General features: G+C 38.7%; 1 protein-coding gene across 9 annotated transcripts in view; it reads left to right on the top strand.

The window, feature by feature from the left end:
* Positions 1-16,636, top strand: part of STPG1 (sperm tail PG-rich repeat containing 1) — a 55,386-nt gene that overhangs the window by 7,121 nt on the left and 31,629 nt on the right. For all 9 annotated transcript variants that reach the window (XM_067724339.1, XM_067724279.1, XM_067724297.1 and 6 more), the window contains 2 exons: positions 5,093-5,233; positions 12,889-13,007. In XM_067724339.1, coding sequence (XP_067580440.1) covers positions 5,161-5,233; positions 12,889-13,007 — 192 coding nt within the window. In that variant the 5' untranslated portion in view covers positions 5,093-5,160. The remainder of the gene's footprint in view (positions 1-5,092; positions 5,234-12,888; positions 13,008-16,636) is intronic.

The raw sequence follows: 16,636 nt of genomic DNA, 5'->3' as shown, positions 1-16,636 counted from the left end.
AAAATAGGTTCTGCAGACAGAAGGAATATGATACCAGACAGAAGCTTAGATAAACCCAAAGAACACTGACAATGGTAAGTATAAAATACATTTTTTCTTATTTTAATCTCCTTAAAAAATGATTGACTGTTTAAATGAAAAATAACACGAGGGACTTCTTTGGTGGCAGCCAATGCAGGGGACATGAGTTCGATCCCTGGTCTGGGAAGATCCCACATGCCGCAGAGCAACTAAGCCCATGTGCCACAACTACTGAGACTGCGTGCCACAACTATTGAGCCCACACACTGCAACTACTGAAGCCCGTGCACTCTAGGGCCCACATGTTGCAACTTCTGAGCCTGTGTGCTGCATTATTGAAGCCTGCATGCCTAGAGCCCGAGTTCTGCAACAACAGAAGCCACTGCAATGAGAAGCCACCGCGATGAGAAGCCCGTGCACCACAACAAAGAGTAGTCCCCGTTTGCTGCAACTAGAGAAAGCCCGTGCATAGCAACAAAGACCCAATGCAGCCAAAAAATGAATAAAATTAAAACAAGTCTTAAAAAAAAATAATAACATGAGATTCATAATATATGTAGAATTAAAATGTATCTCAACAAAAGTATGGAATGTGGGAAATGGAAGTATACTATTGTAAAGTTCTTACGTTATATGTGAAGTGGTGTTTTTTTTTACTGTGATAAATTAAAGATGTAAACGCTAAACCTTCAAGCAACTGCTAAAAATAAAATAGGTATAGCTAATAAATCAGCAATGAAGGTAAAATTGAATCATAAGAAATACTCATTTAATCCAAAAGAATGAAGGAAAAAAGGAACAAAGATCAAATAGGAGAATGATAGATTTAAATCCAACCATATAAATTTTTACATTAAATGTAAAAGTTTTAAACACTCCAATTAAAAAGAGATAACCAGGGCTTCCCTGGTGGCTCAGTGGTGGAGAATCTGCCTGCTAATGCAGGGGACACAGGTTCAACCCCTGGTCTGGGAGGATCCCACATGCTGCGGAGCAACTAGGCCCGTGAGCCACAACTACTGAGCCTGCGCATCTGGAGCCTGTGCTACGCAACAAGGGAGGCTGCGATAGTGAGAGGCCCATGCACCACGATGAAGAGTGGCCCCCGCTTGCCACAACTAGAGAAAGTCCATGCACAGAACGAAGACCCAACACAGCAAAAATAAATTAATTAATTAATAAGCTCCTACCCCCAACATCTTCTTAAAAAAAAAAAGAGAGATAACCAGAACAGATTTTAAAAAACCGAGATCCAACTCAACTATATGTTACCTTTAAGAAACCAACTTTAAATATAAAGACACGGATAGGTTAAAAGTAAAAGGATGCAAAAAGATACAGTTTGCTAACAGTAGTCAAAAGAAAACTGGAGTGACTATATTAATATCAGAAAAAATAGACTTCAGAACAAGGAATATTACCAGGGATAAGGAGGGGCATTTCACAGTGATAAAGGGTTCAATTCACCAAGAAGAGGTAAAAATTATGAATGTGCATGCACCAAACAGTGCTTTAAAATACATGGAACAAAAACTGACAAAACTTAAAAAAGAAATAAATTCACAATAATTTAATGTGGGAGATTTCAACACTTTTCTCTCCATATTGAAAGAATGAATAAAGAGAAAATCAATAAGGATATGAAAGACTTGAACAACATTATCAACCAATTTGACCTAATTGACATTTATTTTTAAAAACCTCCATCCAATAACAACAGAAAAACTCAAAATCCCTCCAGCTACTTGGAAATTAAACAGCAGTCTTCCAAATAAACCATATGTCAAAAGATATTATAAGGGGCTTCCCTGGTGGCGCAGTGGTTGAGAGTCCACCTGCCGATGCAGGGGACATGGGTTCGTGCCCCGGTCCAGGAAGATCCCACATGCCGCGGAGCGGCTGGGCCCGTGAGCCATGGCCGCCGGGCCTGCGCGTCCGGAGCCTGTGCTCCGCAACGGGAGAGGCCACAACAGTGAGAGGCCCGCGTACCGAAAAAAAAAAAAAAAAAAAAAAAGATATTATAAAAAAATAGAAGCTAGTTTAGGAAGAAAATGAAGGCACAACATTTCAACATACATGAGATGCTGTTAAAACAGGGATTAAAGGAAAATTCACAGTGTTAAATGATTATATTAAGAAAGAAGAAAGGTCTAAATTCCATGATTTAAGCTCCCACCTTAAAAAGCTAGAAAAAGAAGAGCAAATGAAGCCTAAAGTAAAGAGAAAGAAGGAAATAATAATGGTAATAGTAGACATAAATGAAATAGAAAACAGAAATGGGAAAAAAATCAATGAAACCCCTTGCTGTTTTCTTTTGAAAAGATCCATAAACCTCTAGCCAGTCTTAACAAAAAGATATAAGATGCAAATTACCAATATCAGAAATGAAGGAGGGATATTACTACAGAACTTACAGACATAAAGGATAATAAGGGACTATTATGAACAACTAAATGCCAATAAATTACACGACAGAGATGAAATGGAAAATCTTCCTTGAAAGACACAAATTACCAAAGCTCACTCAAGAAGACATAGATAATCTGAAGACCCTATATCTAACAAGCAAATGGAATTTGTCATTAAAAAACCTTCCCACTGGGCTTCCCTGGTGGCGCAGTGGTTGAGAGTCCGCCTGCCTTGAATTCAGCAATATACAAAATTGATAGTATATCATGATCAAGTAGAATTTATTCCAGAAATACTAGGTTGTTTTAACATTTGAAAATCAATCAATATAATCCCATTAGAATACTCAAAAAGAATAATAATATGATCATTTCCATAGATGCAGAAAAAGTATTTGATAAAATTCAACACCTGTTCCTGTTAAAAACTATGAAGAAACTAGAATTGGAAGTGATAAAATGCTTTTATAAGAAAACCTACAGGGCTTTCCTGGTGGTGCAGTGGTTGAGAGTCCGCCTGCCGATGCAGGGGACGTGGATTCGTGTTCCGGTCCGGGAAGATCCCACATGCCGCGGAGCGGCTGGGGCCGTGGCCGCTGAGCCTGCGTGTCCGGAGCCTGTGCTGCGCAACGGGAGAGGCCACAACAGTGAGAGGCCCGCGTACCACAAAAAAAATTTAAAAATAAATAAATAAATAAGAAAACCTACAATTAACATCGTCATACTTAATGTTGAAAATAATTGGAGAAATATACCACATTAATGGATCATAACACTCGACAAAGTTAAGATATTAATTCTCTAAATTGTTTTATAGGTTCAGTGCAATCCCAATTCAAATCCAAAGAGGTTTTTTGGTAGAAATTGATCTGCTAGTTGTATAAATTGTATGGTAATTCGAAAGAGCTTATAAGGGCTAGTACCAATGGTTCCCAGAGGGGAAGTGTGTTGGGGGGGTGGGTGAAATGTGTGAAGGGCATCGACTGTATGGTGATGGATGGTAACTAGACCTGTGGTGGTGATCATTTTGTAGTGTACACAGATGTCAAATTACAATTCTGTACTCCTGAAACTTATATAGTAATAACTTTAAAAAGAACTAGTATAGTCAAAATAATTTTGAAAATGAAGAGCAAAGTTGCAACTACCTTGATTTCAAAACTTATAAAGCCAAGATAGTGCGCTGTTGATATAAGGGTATACATATAGGTCAAAAGAACAGAATTCTTGGACTTTTGATGACTATGCCAAAATAATTCAATAGAGAAAAGGATATTCTTTTCAACAGATGGTGCTAGAACAACTGAATATTTAAATGCAATAAAACAAACCTGACCTATATCTCATGCCAAATATAAAATTTAATTCAGAATGAATCTTAGACCTAAGCATAATAGCTAAAAGCATAAAACTTCTAGAAGAAAACATAGGAGAAAATATTTGTGACCTTGAGTTAGGCAAAGATTTCTTAGTCAAGACAAAAAAGAATCACAGGGCTTCCCTGGTGGCGCAGTGGTTGAGAGTCCGCCTGCCAAGTCAGGGGACACAGGTTCGTGCCCCGATCCGGGAAGATCCCACATGCCGCGGAGCGGCTGGGCCCGTGAGCCATGGTCACTGAGCCTGCGCGTCCGGAGCCTGTGCTCCGCAATGGGAGAGGCCACAACAGTGAGAGGCCCGCGTAGCACAAAAAAAAAAAAAAAAAAGAATCACAAACCATAAAAAAAAATCGATAAATTCGACCTGATCAAGATGAAAACTTGTGCTTTTGAAAAGACACTGTTAAGAAAATGAAAAGGCAAGCCTCAGACTGGGAGCAGATATTTCTAAAACACATATATGATAAAGGGCTTGTATCCAGAATATATTAAGAACTTCTATAACTCAATAGTGAGATAACCCAATTGTTTAAAAAATAGTCAAGATTTGAACAGACACTTCACCAAAGGAGGTAAACCAATGGCAGATAAGCACATGAAAATATACAAATTAAAATGACAATGAGATACCACTATACAATCAATGGAATGCCTAAAATTAGTAAGACTTACCAAATGTGTTGGTGAGAATGTGTAGCAACTGGAACAAATTATTGATACATATGCTACCACATGGGAGAACCTCAGAAGCATTGTGTTAAGTGAAAAAACATAGACGCAAAACAGTATACATACTGTATGATTACACATATATGACATTCTAGAAAAGGCAACTATTGTGACAGAAAGAAAAGCAGTGGTTTCCAGATGCCAGGGTTAGGAGGGTATTGACTGCAAAGAGACATAGGGAGCTTTGAGGAGGCGGAGGATGGACATATTTATATCTTAATTGTTGTGGTATTTTACACAATTGTAAACACTTGCCAAAACTTAAAACTGTACACTTTGAACCGATGAATTATATTGTATGTAAATTATCTCAGTAGAAATAAATTTATAAAATTCAAGCCTACAGGAGCTCTGTAAGCAACATCAACAGAGACCACTTACAGAGTTCCTACTACAAGCAGTGCAATGTGTTTGGGATTTGGGGTCGTGGAACTTGGTAAATCTCAGCCTCTACCCACAAGATTTCTCAGTTTATCCTGCAGATACAACAGAACCCAATCAACATACTTACCAAGATTGTGAAGTGATCCCTACAAATGCTGTATTTTGCTGTTTCAGGTGCTTAGAAGAACACGCAGTCAAGTTTTTCATCAAACACATGGAATATATCACAGAACTTTGCTAAGATGGACAACTCCATGCAAAAAGACCAACACTCTGGCAAAAAATATTCCAGAAAGACTGACAAAGTACAGAAAGGTCTAGTGAATTTTATAACAGAGGTCTTTGGGGACGAGAGCTCCTGACATATGTTCATTTTAGTACATAAGAGCATATTTTAGGGGGATATAGTAAATCCTGGGTTATACCCACAAGGCCACTCTTAAGTATATCAAACAGATTGCTTTGGTCATTCTCCCACTGCCTCTAGGGTGATGATTGGGAAGAAACTATGAGAAGAAAGGATGGTGGGGGGTGGGGGGAGAAGGAGGAAGAGATCTTACTTTATTTCCTAAAACTTAACCCAAGCCCCCATTCTGCCAGGTTGTTGGAAAGTTAAACTCCAGCCATTACTGGCACAAATGCTATTCCTCCTTATTTCAAGTTTTGGACCTTTCTCAGTAGAAAAAGGTGATGTGATGATGGGAGTCTGGGTGAGGGAGGGGAGAGGTACTCAGATCATGGGTCATCCATCCAGACAGGTGAGAGCTCCACTGTCTCAGCCCATGTATTCCTTTGGTTTTGTTAGTATGCACTAATCCGGGACTACCTCTGGGCTTGGGGAATCATTGCTGAGGCCGGAAACTTCGTTCCAAGATCCTCACTCACTCCACTGCTTTTTCTTTTAGGGGTATTACCACCTCCCTGGTGGGCCTCTAGAGTCCCTGCTGCTCTCAAACCCACAGCTGGACCTCTCTTTCTTCCTCCCATCTTTTGATTTAGTACTCTCTCTTTTTCTTTAATACTTTTAAATTGAAGCTTAATATATATTCAGAAAATGAATCATAATTGTACAGCTCAATGAATATTCACAAAGAAACCACCACCTATGGAATCACTTCTCAGACCCCGTGGTAAACACCAGCATCCCAGAAGCCCTTGTCTTGTCCCTTCCTGGGCATTATCCCCCTTCTCTGCAAATGTAAACACTATGGCTATCCTGACTTCTAATATCATTAATTACTTTAGTCTGTTTTGAACTTTATATAAATTGGAATCATACAATATGAACTCTTTTCTCTCAGGCTTTTTTCTCTCATGTTTGAGAGATTTAACTTCATGTTTCATGTATCAGTGATTAGTTCATTTTCATTGCCGTAAAATGGCATAGCATTCTTTGTTCTAATGTACCACAATTAGTTTATCCATTATACTATTGAAGGACGTCTGGATTCTTTCCTGTCTTGAGGTACTATGACTAAAAGCTTTTATGACTATTCTTGTTCGTGTCTTTTGGGACATGTATGTATACATTCCCTGGGTCTATACCTAGGAGAATTGCTGGGTCATAGAGTGTGTTTATGATCAGCTCAGTTGATACCACTAGTTCTCCAAAGTGAGCGTGCCAATTTTACTTCCTTACAAGCAATGTATGATCATTCCAGTTGCTCTACATCCTCACCAACACTTTTAGCTCATCAGGGTTTTAATTTGCATCGTCCTTTGATCAAAAAGATTGAGCACTTTTTCATGTGTTGGCTGACTTTTAGGATATTCTCTTTGGAGAAGTGACTGTTCCCGTTTTTTACCCATTTTTTCTATTGGGTTTTTCTTTTCTTAGGAGTTCTTGAAAACATTCTAGAAATGTATCCGTTCGTTGGCTATAGGTAAAGTAAATATCTTCCCTCCGTCTGTGACTTTCCTTTACATTCTCTTAATGGTGTGCTAATGAAGAGAAGCTCTTGATTTTACTATAGGCCATTTTATCAATATTTTCCCTTATAGTTAGTGTATAATGTCTGTCCTATTTAAGAAATCTTTGCCTATCCCAAAATAATTTCTTCTAATAACTGTATTATTTTACCTTTCACATCTAGACCTACGATTCACTTGGAATTGTTTGTGAGCATGGTATGAAGATGTCCAAATCTATTGTTTTCAGTATGTATATCTAATTGCCCAGCACCATTTATTGAAAGAGCGTTCTTTTTCTGCTACTCCGCAGTGCTATCATTGTTGTAAATCATGTTTATGTATATGCAGGTCTGCTTCCGGATTCTTTATGCTGTTCAAATACCACCTTTAATTACTGTAACTCTATAACAAGTTTTTTTCTTATCTAGTATAAGTCCTTCAGCTATGTACTATGTTTATCTTGGCTACTCTTGGCCACACTGAATTTCCATATAAATTTTAGAATCATCACATTAATGTCCTAAAAAAATCTTTACTGTCATTTTGATTTAGATTGCATTGATTCTAGACATCAAGTTGGGGATAATTTACATCTTTACAATATTGAGTTCTCCAATCCATGTGTATCCTTTCTTTTATTTAAGTCTTCTTAAATTTTTCTCAATAATGTTTTATAGTTTTCTATGTAGAGGCCTTGCATATCTTCTATATCTCTATTCTAGGCATTTGATTTTTATGCTGTTGTAAATGGTACTATTTTAATTTCATTTTCTAATTGTTTGCTGCTGGCATAGAAATAAAATTAATTGATTTTTGTATATTGACATTGCTAAATTCAGTTATTACCTCTAATAGGTTATCTATAGATTCTTTTGAAATTTCTCCATATACAGTCTTATCTATGAATAATGACAGCTTTATTTCCTTCCTTTCTGATCTATGTATTTTTATTTATTTTTCTTGGCCTTTGTACAGGTTAGAGTTCTTCAGTACAATGTTGAACAGAAGTATGAAAGCAGTCAACCTGGTTTTGTTCTCTATCTCAAGAGAAAGCTTTCAGTATCATGTTTGGTTGTAGGCTTTTGTCATAGATACCTTTTATCAGATTAAGGAAATTTGCTTCTATTTCTAGTTTGCTAGGGTTTTCTTTTAATCATAAAAGAACACTGAATTTTACAAAGTGCTTTCTCCATCTACTAAACAGACACTTTACCAAAAAAAAAAAAAAAAAAGATAAACAGGTAGCAAATAGCATATGAAGAGATGCTCAACATCATTAGTCACTAGAGATATGCAAATTAAAGTCACAATGAGATACCACTACACATCTAATGGGATGGCTGGAATTAAAAAGACTGCCCATGGGACTTCCCTGGTGGCGCAGTGGTTAAGAATCCGCCTGCCAATGCAGGGAACACGGGTTCGAGCCCTGGTCCGGGAAGATCCCACATGCTGTGGAGCATCTAAGCCCGTGCGCCACAACTACTGAGCCTGTGCTCTAGAGCCTGCGAGCCACAACTATTGAGCCTATGAGCCACTACTACTGAAGCCCGTGCACCGAGAGCCCGTGCTCCGCAAAAAGAGAAGCCACTGCAATGAGAAGCCCACGCGCCGCCACAAAGAGTAGCCCCTGCTCGCCGCAACTAGAGAAAGCCCGTGCGCAGCAACGAAGACCCAACGCAGCCAAAAATAAATTAATTAATTAATTAAAAAAAAAAAAGACTGCCCATTGTTGTTGAGGATGTGAAGTAACAGTAACTCTCACACACTAATAGTGGAGATATACAAAGATACCACAACTTTGGAGAAGGGTTTGGCAGCTTCTCAAAAAAGTTAAAGTATGATCCAGCCATTCCTCTCCTAGGTATCTACCCAAGAGAAATGAAAACTTATGTCCATTTTAAGACTTGGGATTGAATGTTGTTAATAGCTTTACTTGTAATACTTCCAATCTAGAAACAATTCAAATTTTCATCAACAATGGATAAAAAATTGTCACATTTCTATACAATGGAATGCTACTCAGCAATAAAAAACAATGAAGTATTGATACTTGAACAACATGGATGAATCTCAAAATAACTGTGCTCAGTGAAAGAAACCAGACAAAAAAGAGTACATATTATATGATTCCGTTCTGCCTCTATTGACATGATCATATAGTTTTTCTTTTTTAGTGTGTCAATATGGTGAATTACATTGATTGTCAAATGTTAACCTATCTTTGGATCACTGGGATAAACCTCATTTCATCATGATGTGTTATCTTTTTTATATATTGTTGAGTTTAATTTGCTAACATTTTTATAAGAATTTCTGCACATATATTTATGAGGGTTAATGATCTATAGTGATTCCCTCTCACCTTCTGTAATGACTCTGTCTGGCTTTGGTAACACGGTAGTAACTGGCCTCATAGAATGATTTGGGAAATGTCTTTTTCTCTTCAGTTTTCTAGGATAGATTGTATAGAATTGATAGGTGGAGTGTTCTATAAATGTCAGTTAGGTCAAGTTAGGTAATAGTATTGTTCAAGTCGTGTATGTCTATTGATCTTCTATCTACTTGCTTAAATTACTGAGGGAGGGATTTTGAAATCTCTGACAATTTTTGTGGAATCTTCTATTTCTTCGTGCAGTTCTATCAGTTTTTATTTCCTGTATTTTGAATTTCTTGTTATTGAGTATATCAGTGCTTAGAATTGTTATATTCTCTTGAGGAAGTGGCCGCTTTATCATTATGAAATTACCTTCTTTATTGCAGGTAATATTTTTTGCTCTGCAATCTGCTTTGTCTGATATTAATACCTAGCTTTCTTTTGATAGCATAGTGTATCTTTTCCCCATACTTTTACTTTTAACCTATCCCTGGGTTTATATTGAGTATATTTCTTGTAGACATCATGTAGTTAGGTCTTTCTTTTTTATCCAATCCAACCACCTCTGTCTTGTAATTGGGATGTTTAGTGTGTTTAATAGTCACATTAAATTAAATAATGTGTTTAATAATCACATTAAATTTAATGTGATTATTGGTGTGTGAGTTTAAGCCTACCATCTATCTATTTGCTTTCTATTTGTCCCATCTGTTCTTTATTTACATTTTCTGGATTCTTTTGTATTGAATATTTTTGTGTTTCTATTTTGTCTACTTGGTTGGCGTTTTAGGAATAACTCTTTGCAATGTTTTCTTCATGGTTCCTTTAGAGCAAGGGTTGGCAAACTTTGGCCCTTGGGCCTAATCTGACCTGTTGCCTGTTTCTATAAATAAAATTTTATTGGACCATAGTTACCTCTATTTGTTTATGTGTTGTCTGTGGCTCCTTCACTCTATAATGGCAGAGTTGCATGGTTGCAACAGAGACAATACAGCCTGCACAACCTTAAATATTTACTATCTGGCCCTTTATAGAAAAAGTTTGCTGATCTGTACTACAGAGTTTATAACATACATCTTTAATTTTATCACATTCTACCATCAAGTGATATTATTACACTTCACATATAGTAGAAGAACCTTACAACTGTATCTTTTTATTTTTTCTTTCCTTGCCTTTGCACTGTTGCTGTCAAACATCTTACTTCTACATACGTTATAAATGCCACAATAGAGTTATTATTTTTGCTTTAAATAGTCAATTATTTAAAAAATGATTTAAATTTCATGTTTATATCTAAATGCATCAATTTATACTCAGGGTTCTACATTTTACATTTACCTACGTATTTACTAGTTCCAGAGCTCTTCATTCCTTTAGGTAGATCCAGATTTCCAACCGGTATCATTTTTCTCTTGCCTGAAGGACTCCCTCCATTTCTTGTAGTTCCAGGTTACTGGTGATTAATTCTTTTAGTTTTTGCATATCTTCAAAAGTCTTTATCTTGCTTTCATCTTTGAGAGATATTTTTACAGGGTACAGGATTCTAGGGCGATAGTTTTTCCCTTCTGGTACCTTAACAGACATTGTTTCTGATGGTCATCTGCTGTTATTCTTACATTTGTTGCTTTGTGTGTAATGTGTCTTTTTTTCTCTGCCTGATTTTATGACTTCCTATCACTTTAAAAAGGCAATTTGATGGGGACTTCCCTGGCGGTCCAGTGGTTAGGACTCTGTGCTTCCACTGCAGGGGGCACGGGTTCGATCTCTGGTCAGGGAACTGGGATCCCCACATGCTACAGTGGTGAGGCCAAAAACTTTTTTTTTTTTCTCTCTCTGTGGTACGCGGGCCTCTCACTGGCTCACGGGCCCAGCCGCTCCGCGGCATTTGGGACCTTCCCGCACCAGGGCACGAACCCACGTCCCCTGCATCGGCAGGTGGACTCCCAACCACTGCGCCACCAGGGAAGCCCAGGCCAAAAACTTTTAAAAAACAAATTAAAAGTAAAAAACAAAAAGCAATTTGATTATTATGTGCCTTGGTGGAGTTAAATTCCTGTTTCATGTGCTGAGTTTCACTGCCTTTCTTTGATCTGCAGGTTTATGTTTTTTTAAATCAAATCTGGAAAATTTCAGCCACTTTTTTCTTGAAAGATTTTTTTCTATTTCCTCTCTCCCACCTCTCTTCTTTGGAACGTATATTAGGTTCCTTGAAGTTTTCACAAAGCTCACTGATACTCTGTATTTTTTAGTCCTTTTTCTCTCTGTGTTTTGTTTTGGTTTGTATTTCAGTGTCTTCAAGTTCACTAGTCTTTTTTCTGTAGTGTCTAGTGTATTTTTAATCTCAGACTTTTTAGTTTTCATCTGTAGAAGTTTGATTTGGATCTTCTTTATATCTTCCATGCACCTACTTAATAAGTTCAATATTTTTTCCAGCTTCTTGAACATATCAAATGCAATTATTATTGTAATGTAATGCTCTTGTATTCTATCATCTCTCTCATTTCTGAGTTGGATTTGATCGATTGTTTATTTTCTCCTCGTTGTGAATTGTATTTTTTCCCTTCTTTGTATGCCCATTAATTTTTTATCAAATGCCAGTTATTTTTACCTGTTGGGTGCTGTACATTTTAGTAGTCCTATGAATTCTTGTGCTTTGTTCTGGGCTGCAGTTAAGTTACTTGGGAAGTTTGATCTTTTCAAGTCTTGCTTTTAAGCTTTGTTAGCTGGAACCAGAGAAGCATTTAGCCTAGGGGTAATTTTACCCTATTTCTGAGGCAAAACCCTTCTGCATATTCTCCTTGTGTCCCATGAATTATGAGGTTTTCCACTCTGACTTGTGGGAACAGGAGCTATTCCTGTTCCCAGTGTTCAGGTATTGTTTACCCTAACTTTTTCAGGTGAATCTTTCCCCAGCCTTGGGGAGTTTTCTCACATGCCTGGGCTGATTGATACTCAGGAAACTACTTGAGGGGAACCTAGTGCACGTCTCCGGAACTCTTTCTCTGTATAGCTCTCTTTGCTCTGGTTCTCTGCACCATTCACTGGAAGGAATGTAAAAGGGGGAGTTTGTATATCATTTATACATCACAACCCAGACATATAAAATTTTAACTTTATTTTCTATAAATGATCCTTCTGCTTTTTCACCCCAGGTCTGCTCAGAAACCTAAACTTACACTTGTGTTGCACTGTGTCCTGAAGAATGAGAGCGAGCCCCACTCTGCTCTGGGATTTCCTGACCTCTCTGTATCTTTACGGTGCTTCGCTGATCTGTGATTCTGGGCTGAGGATGAGTGAGGTCTCTTGCTCTGTTCCCCTGCCTGGCTGTCTTCCAAGGCTGCTCCAAATGGTTTTGTGTCCCCTTCCTCCTTGGCAAGAACGCCTTTCCTGTCGGATCCTTCCTCTTCCCTTGATAATATGCTTCAGCTGTGTGACCAAGTCTCACTAGTTTAAGAGCTGGAGGTGCTTGGAAAGGTGGGGTGAATGGCCGGGCGGGAACCAATAAATTACCAAGAGGGTCTTTAAAAAAAAACAACCCAGTTTCATGTTTATCTCTTGTCAAAAGGCAAGTTTCTCTTTTTATTCCATTTAAAATAAAATGTTAACAGATAGCTCTGTGTTTTGTGCATTCGTCAGTTCTCTGTTTTGTGCTATTTTTTATTCTATTTTTGTTGTTTAGGTTTTACTGCTGTGTATACAACACAATCCTCCATTCCTGTTAAATATCAGCCTTCCAGAATTCCAGAATCAGAAAAAAAAGGATTTAATAGTCAAGCCAAGAGGTTTTACCATAAAAAGGTAATGGCGCGCCTTTGGCGTTTTCGTTAAAATCAAATGTAGTAGTTGTTTGTATCAATTTAGCCTGTGGTATGTTTTGTATCGAAAAGTAACACATTAAATGAGTTTTCAAAACCGAGGGGAAAAAAAAAAAGGTAATGGCATTGTCTTAGAGATGCTTTACTTTTAGTCTGGATTTTAGCCTCAGGGGACAGACACGCGAGTCTGGCTGGTGCGTCTGTCTCTGTGACCAGTAGAGGGCAGTGTCATCCAAGGAGCTGCAGCACCCTCTCCAGCTGTGCGCTCTGACTGGGTTGTAGGAATGAGCTGGAAAGATATTACATCCAGTGGAAAACATGTCTGGACTTATGGGGCCACACTGAAACCAAACATTTTTTCACAAGAAATGTATTTTAAAAATTACTATAAAAATCAAAAATGCAAAAATCCCAGACGTATGAAGTAAAAGATAAAAATCCTTCCCCCCGCCCCCAGCCTCACTCAAAACATGACAGGAAGAACAAAACTTTCTTCAAATAACATAAAAGGAAAAATCAACGAGTCTAATAAACGTAAAATTACCTTTGTGATGACACCCCCCTCTTTTTTAAGCTTCCTTTGACAATGTGTTAGAACTGTTCCTGCATTTCCCCCTTCCTTACCCTCTTCCCCAAATACCTGTGTCTCTTTTTCTCTTTGATCTGGAACGTTCTGCTTGGGTCCTGGTGGGTCCTCACCTAACTTCTGTAATTTCACCGGCTGAAAGCCCAGGTCTGATGTTCTCCCCTCTCACCAGCAGGGGGAGGAAGCAACTCGCAGACGCAAGAGTCTTTTAACATCTTCGTTCCTTTATTCGTTTAACTAGGACCTTTAGAATAACATTCTTTTGGGGAGTCATCATGTCAGTTACCTTTTGCTGCATTCTAAAAATGTTTTTCATCCTACCCCCTCGCCAAGATGGCGAGAGGGGATGGGGAGATCTGGGTCCTGGACGCAGGTGAGTCCTCGGCAAGCCCTGTGCCCCTTGGCCTGTTTCCTCCTTTGTAAATAAGAGCGCTGAGCTAGAGAATGTTTAAGTTCCCTCCACTTCTGATATTTTAGGATTCCGAGAAAGCAAATAGTAAAGAATATAGTGTGTGTGTACACACATACATATATTTTTAATTACTTGCAGGTTTTCTCCAACGGTGAGAAATAAGCTATCCGCTCAGGTGTCTCCTCTCTATGTTTTAACTGTCCGTCTGTCTCTCTGTCTCTTTTTTGTCTGGTTTTCCATTTGTCAATTTACCGACAATATACTGTCCATCTCTCAGATATCTGCAGCCAACCTCCAATAAAAATAATGACAGCCACCATTTACCGATCCCTACTATGTGTGAAACCAGTTTTAGACCATATTTCTAATCCTCTGAACAACGCTAAGAGGAAGGGTTTATACCTTAATTTAACAGAAGAGGAAACCCGGGCTTAGGGAAGTTAAATGACTGACCCACCCGAGGTCTCACAATGCAGGGTTTGACACATAAGAGGCCCCACATGAATATCTGCTGAATCAATGTTGAAAGAATTAGACCTCAAACCCAGGCCCGGCTCACTCCTAAGCCTCATGCTCTGTCCACACCTGGCACCACACCTCCCTCTGTGGCCCCCAAAGCCATCAAGTCCATCTATGAAAGTCAGCGAGTGCGTTTCTGAAAATGCCTCCGCCAAACAGACCAAACTCAAGATAGGGGAAGATGTCGTGTGTGTAGACCCCATTCTACATGATCATGTTCTGAAGACTCAAATCCAGAAACTGAATGGTCTGGCTTTTAAAGTTTGCATTTTAAACGACTATTACTTTTCAGAAATTTTTCTGCTGAAGGAACCAAGGTGGCAGCCAGCCAAAGCTATAGGCAGCATCCGATACAGAGAGAAATAGCTCAGAAATTTGATTAGTACTTTTCAAACGTGGTTGCGTTGGTTTGACGATGTGAAAACGTTCATCTAAGCACTTGAAAGCATTTTGTAAATAAGTATGGAATTTTTTAGAAAGGGCATGGGATCCATAAACCCTGGCCCCTGGGTTATTATTTTTGCTTTAAATAGTCAATTATTTAAAAAATGATTTAAATTTTATGTTTATATCTAAATGCATCAATTTAGATGCATTTTTAGATATCAAATTTCATGTTTATATCTAAATGCATCAATTTATACTCAGGGTTCTACATTTTACATTTACCTACGTATTTACTAGTTCCAGAGCTCTTCATTCCTTTATGTAGATCCAGATTTCCAACAGGTATCATTTTTCTCTTGCCCGAAGGACTCCCTCCATTTCTTCTTCTGCTCTGTTACTAGCTGACCGGGTTTAGACTAATCACTTGACTTTTCTGGGCTTCAGTTTCCTCAACTGAAATGTACAATTTGGATTATTATACTTTTTTAGATTCTTCAAGCTATAAAAACAGGAAGAAAATGTCTTTTTGCCTCCTCATTATTCTCATTCTTCCTGAGAGAAATGGGCATTGAGAAGTTAAGAATTCTGTTTAACATCACCCAATAATTTAGTGAGGCAATACAAATTAAAAGCAGATTTTAAAACTCTGGTGTCTCACCACCCTTCTTATGACATTAATCGTACACACCCTGTGCCTCATCTCATGACTTGGTTGTGTCCTCACATTCGTTCTGTGACCCATCTAGCACACCTTTAACACAGAGAATCAGTGCCCTCTGAAATGTGCACTTACCTTATCAGGCTGACTTTGGAGAGAAACTTCAGGGCCTCGTTGCCCGGCTCCCATTCCCCATGAGACTCTGACTGCTGCGTACGAGGAATCCTTCACTGGGCTCAGCGTCCGGGCTGGCAATTTTGGCTGCTAGAAATGAAGTCTACTTCCCTGAACATGTTACAGTTATGTACAGATGTGCTGCTGACACTGGGTGCATGAAGAGACATGCCTAATCTGGGACAGAGCATAGCCCAGCCACCCGAGGGACACTTTCCTCCCCCACCTCCCGATTCTGTCCCCATGCCACCCTGGATTGTGGTCACTATTTCCCAAGCTGTGTAACACTAAGGACACTCCCTTAAAGTCTTTGCATCTCTGTTTCCTCATCTTAAAAATAAGGATGTTATAATAGGTAGGCCCTTGCCAGGGATGACTATTCCATGATCCTAAACCTGATTAATCCCTTCCAGGCACACATGAAAGGATACTGGTAGGATACAGACACCCTTTCCTCTAGATGCACAATTTTAAAATACATGTTAATTTCAGACATAGCCTGACAGCAAATCCACCCTCCCCAGCGGTAAGCAGGACAGTGTTTAATTTGTGGTGAAATTGTACAAAGTTAATACGGTTCACTTATTGCCTTGATAAGGCACCAGACCAGGGATATTTTTAAATGAATTTTTTAATGTCAGAGCTTTTTCAATGAAAGGAAGTTCAGTCTGCAGAGACCGCCACCTTCAGGGGGATAATTTCCCCACATGTGCACTCAGCTGCGTGTTTGAACCACAGTGGGGTCTGCCCGACCTTCCTGCTCTAGAAGCCTGACCACTTCCATATCAGTCACCAGCACCCCTTCCTCAGGGGTCTGCAGGACACGCTGGTGGAAATCGCAAACACTTGGCGGCACAGACAGTGTGCCAGGCTCCC

This window comes from Pseudorca crassidens, chromosome 2 (assembly GCF_039906515.1).
Source record: "Pseudorca crassidens isolate mPseCra1 chromosome 2, mPseCra1.hap1, whole genome shotgun sequence".
Lineage (NCBI taxonomy): Eukaryota > Metazoa > Chordata > Mammalia > Artiodactyla > Delphinidae > Pseudorca > Pseudorca crassidens.
The sequence above is the reverse complement of the archived record's forward strand: the minus strand, read 5'-3'. Positions and strand labels throughout refer to the sequence as shown.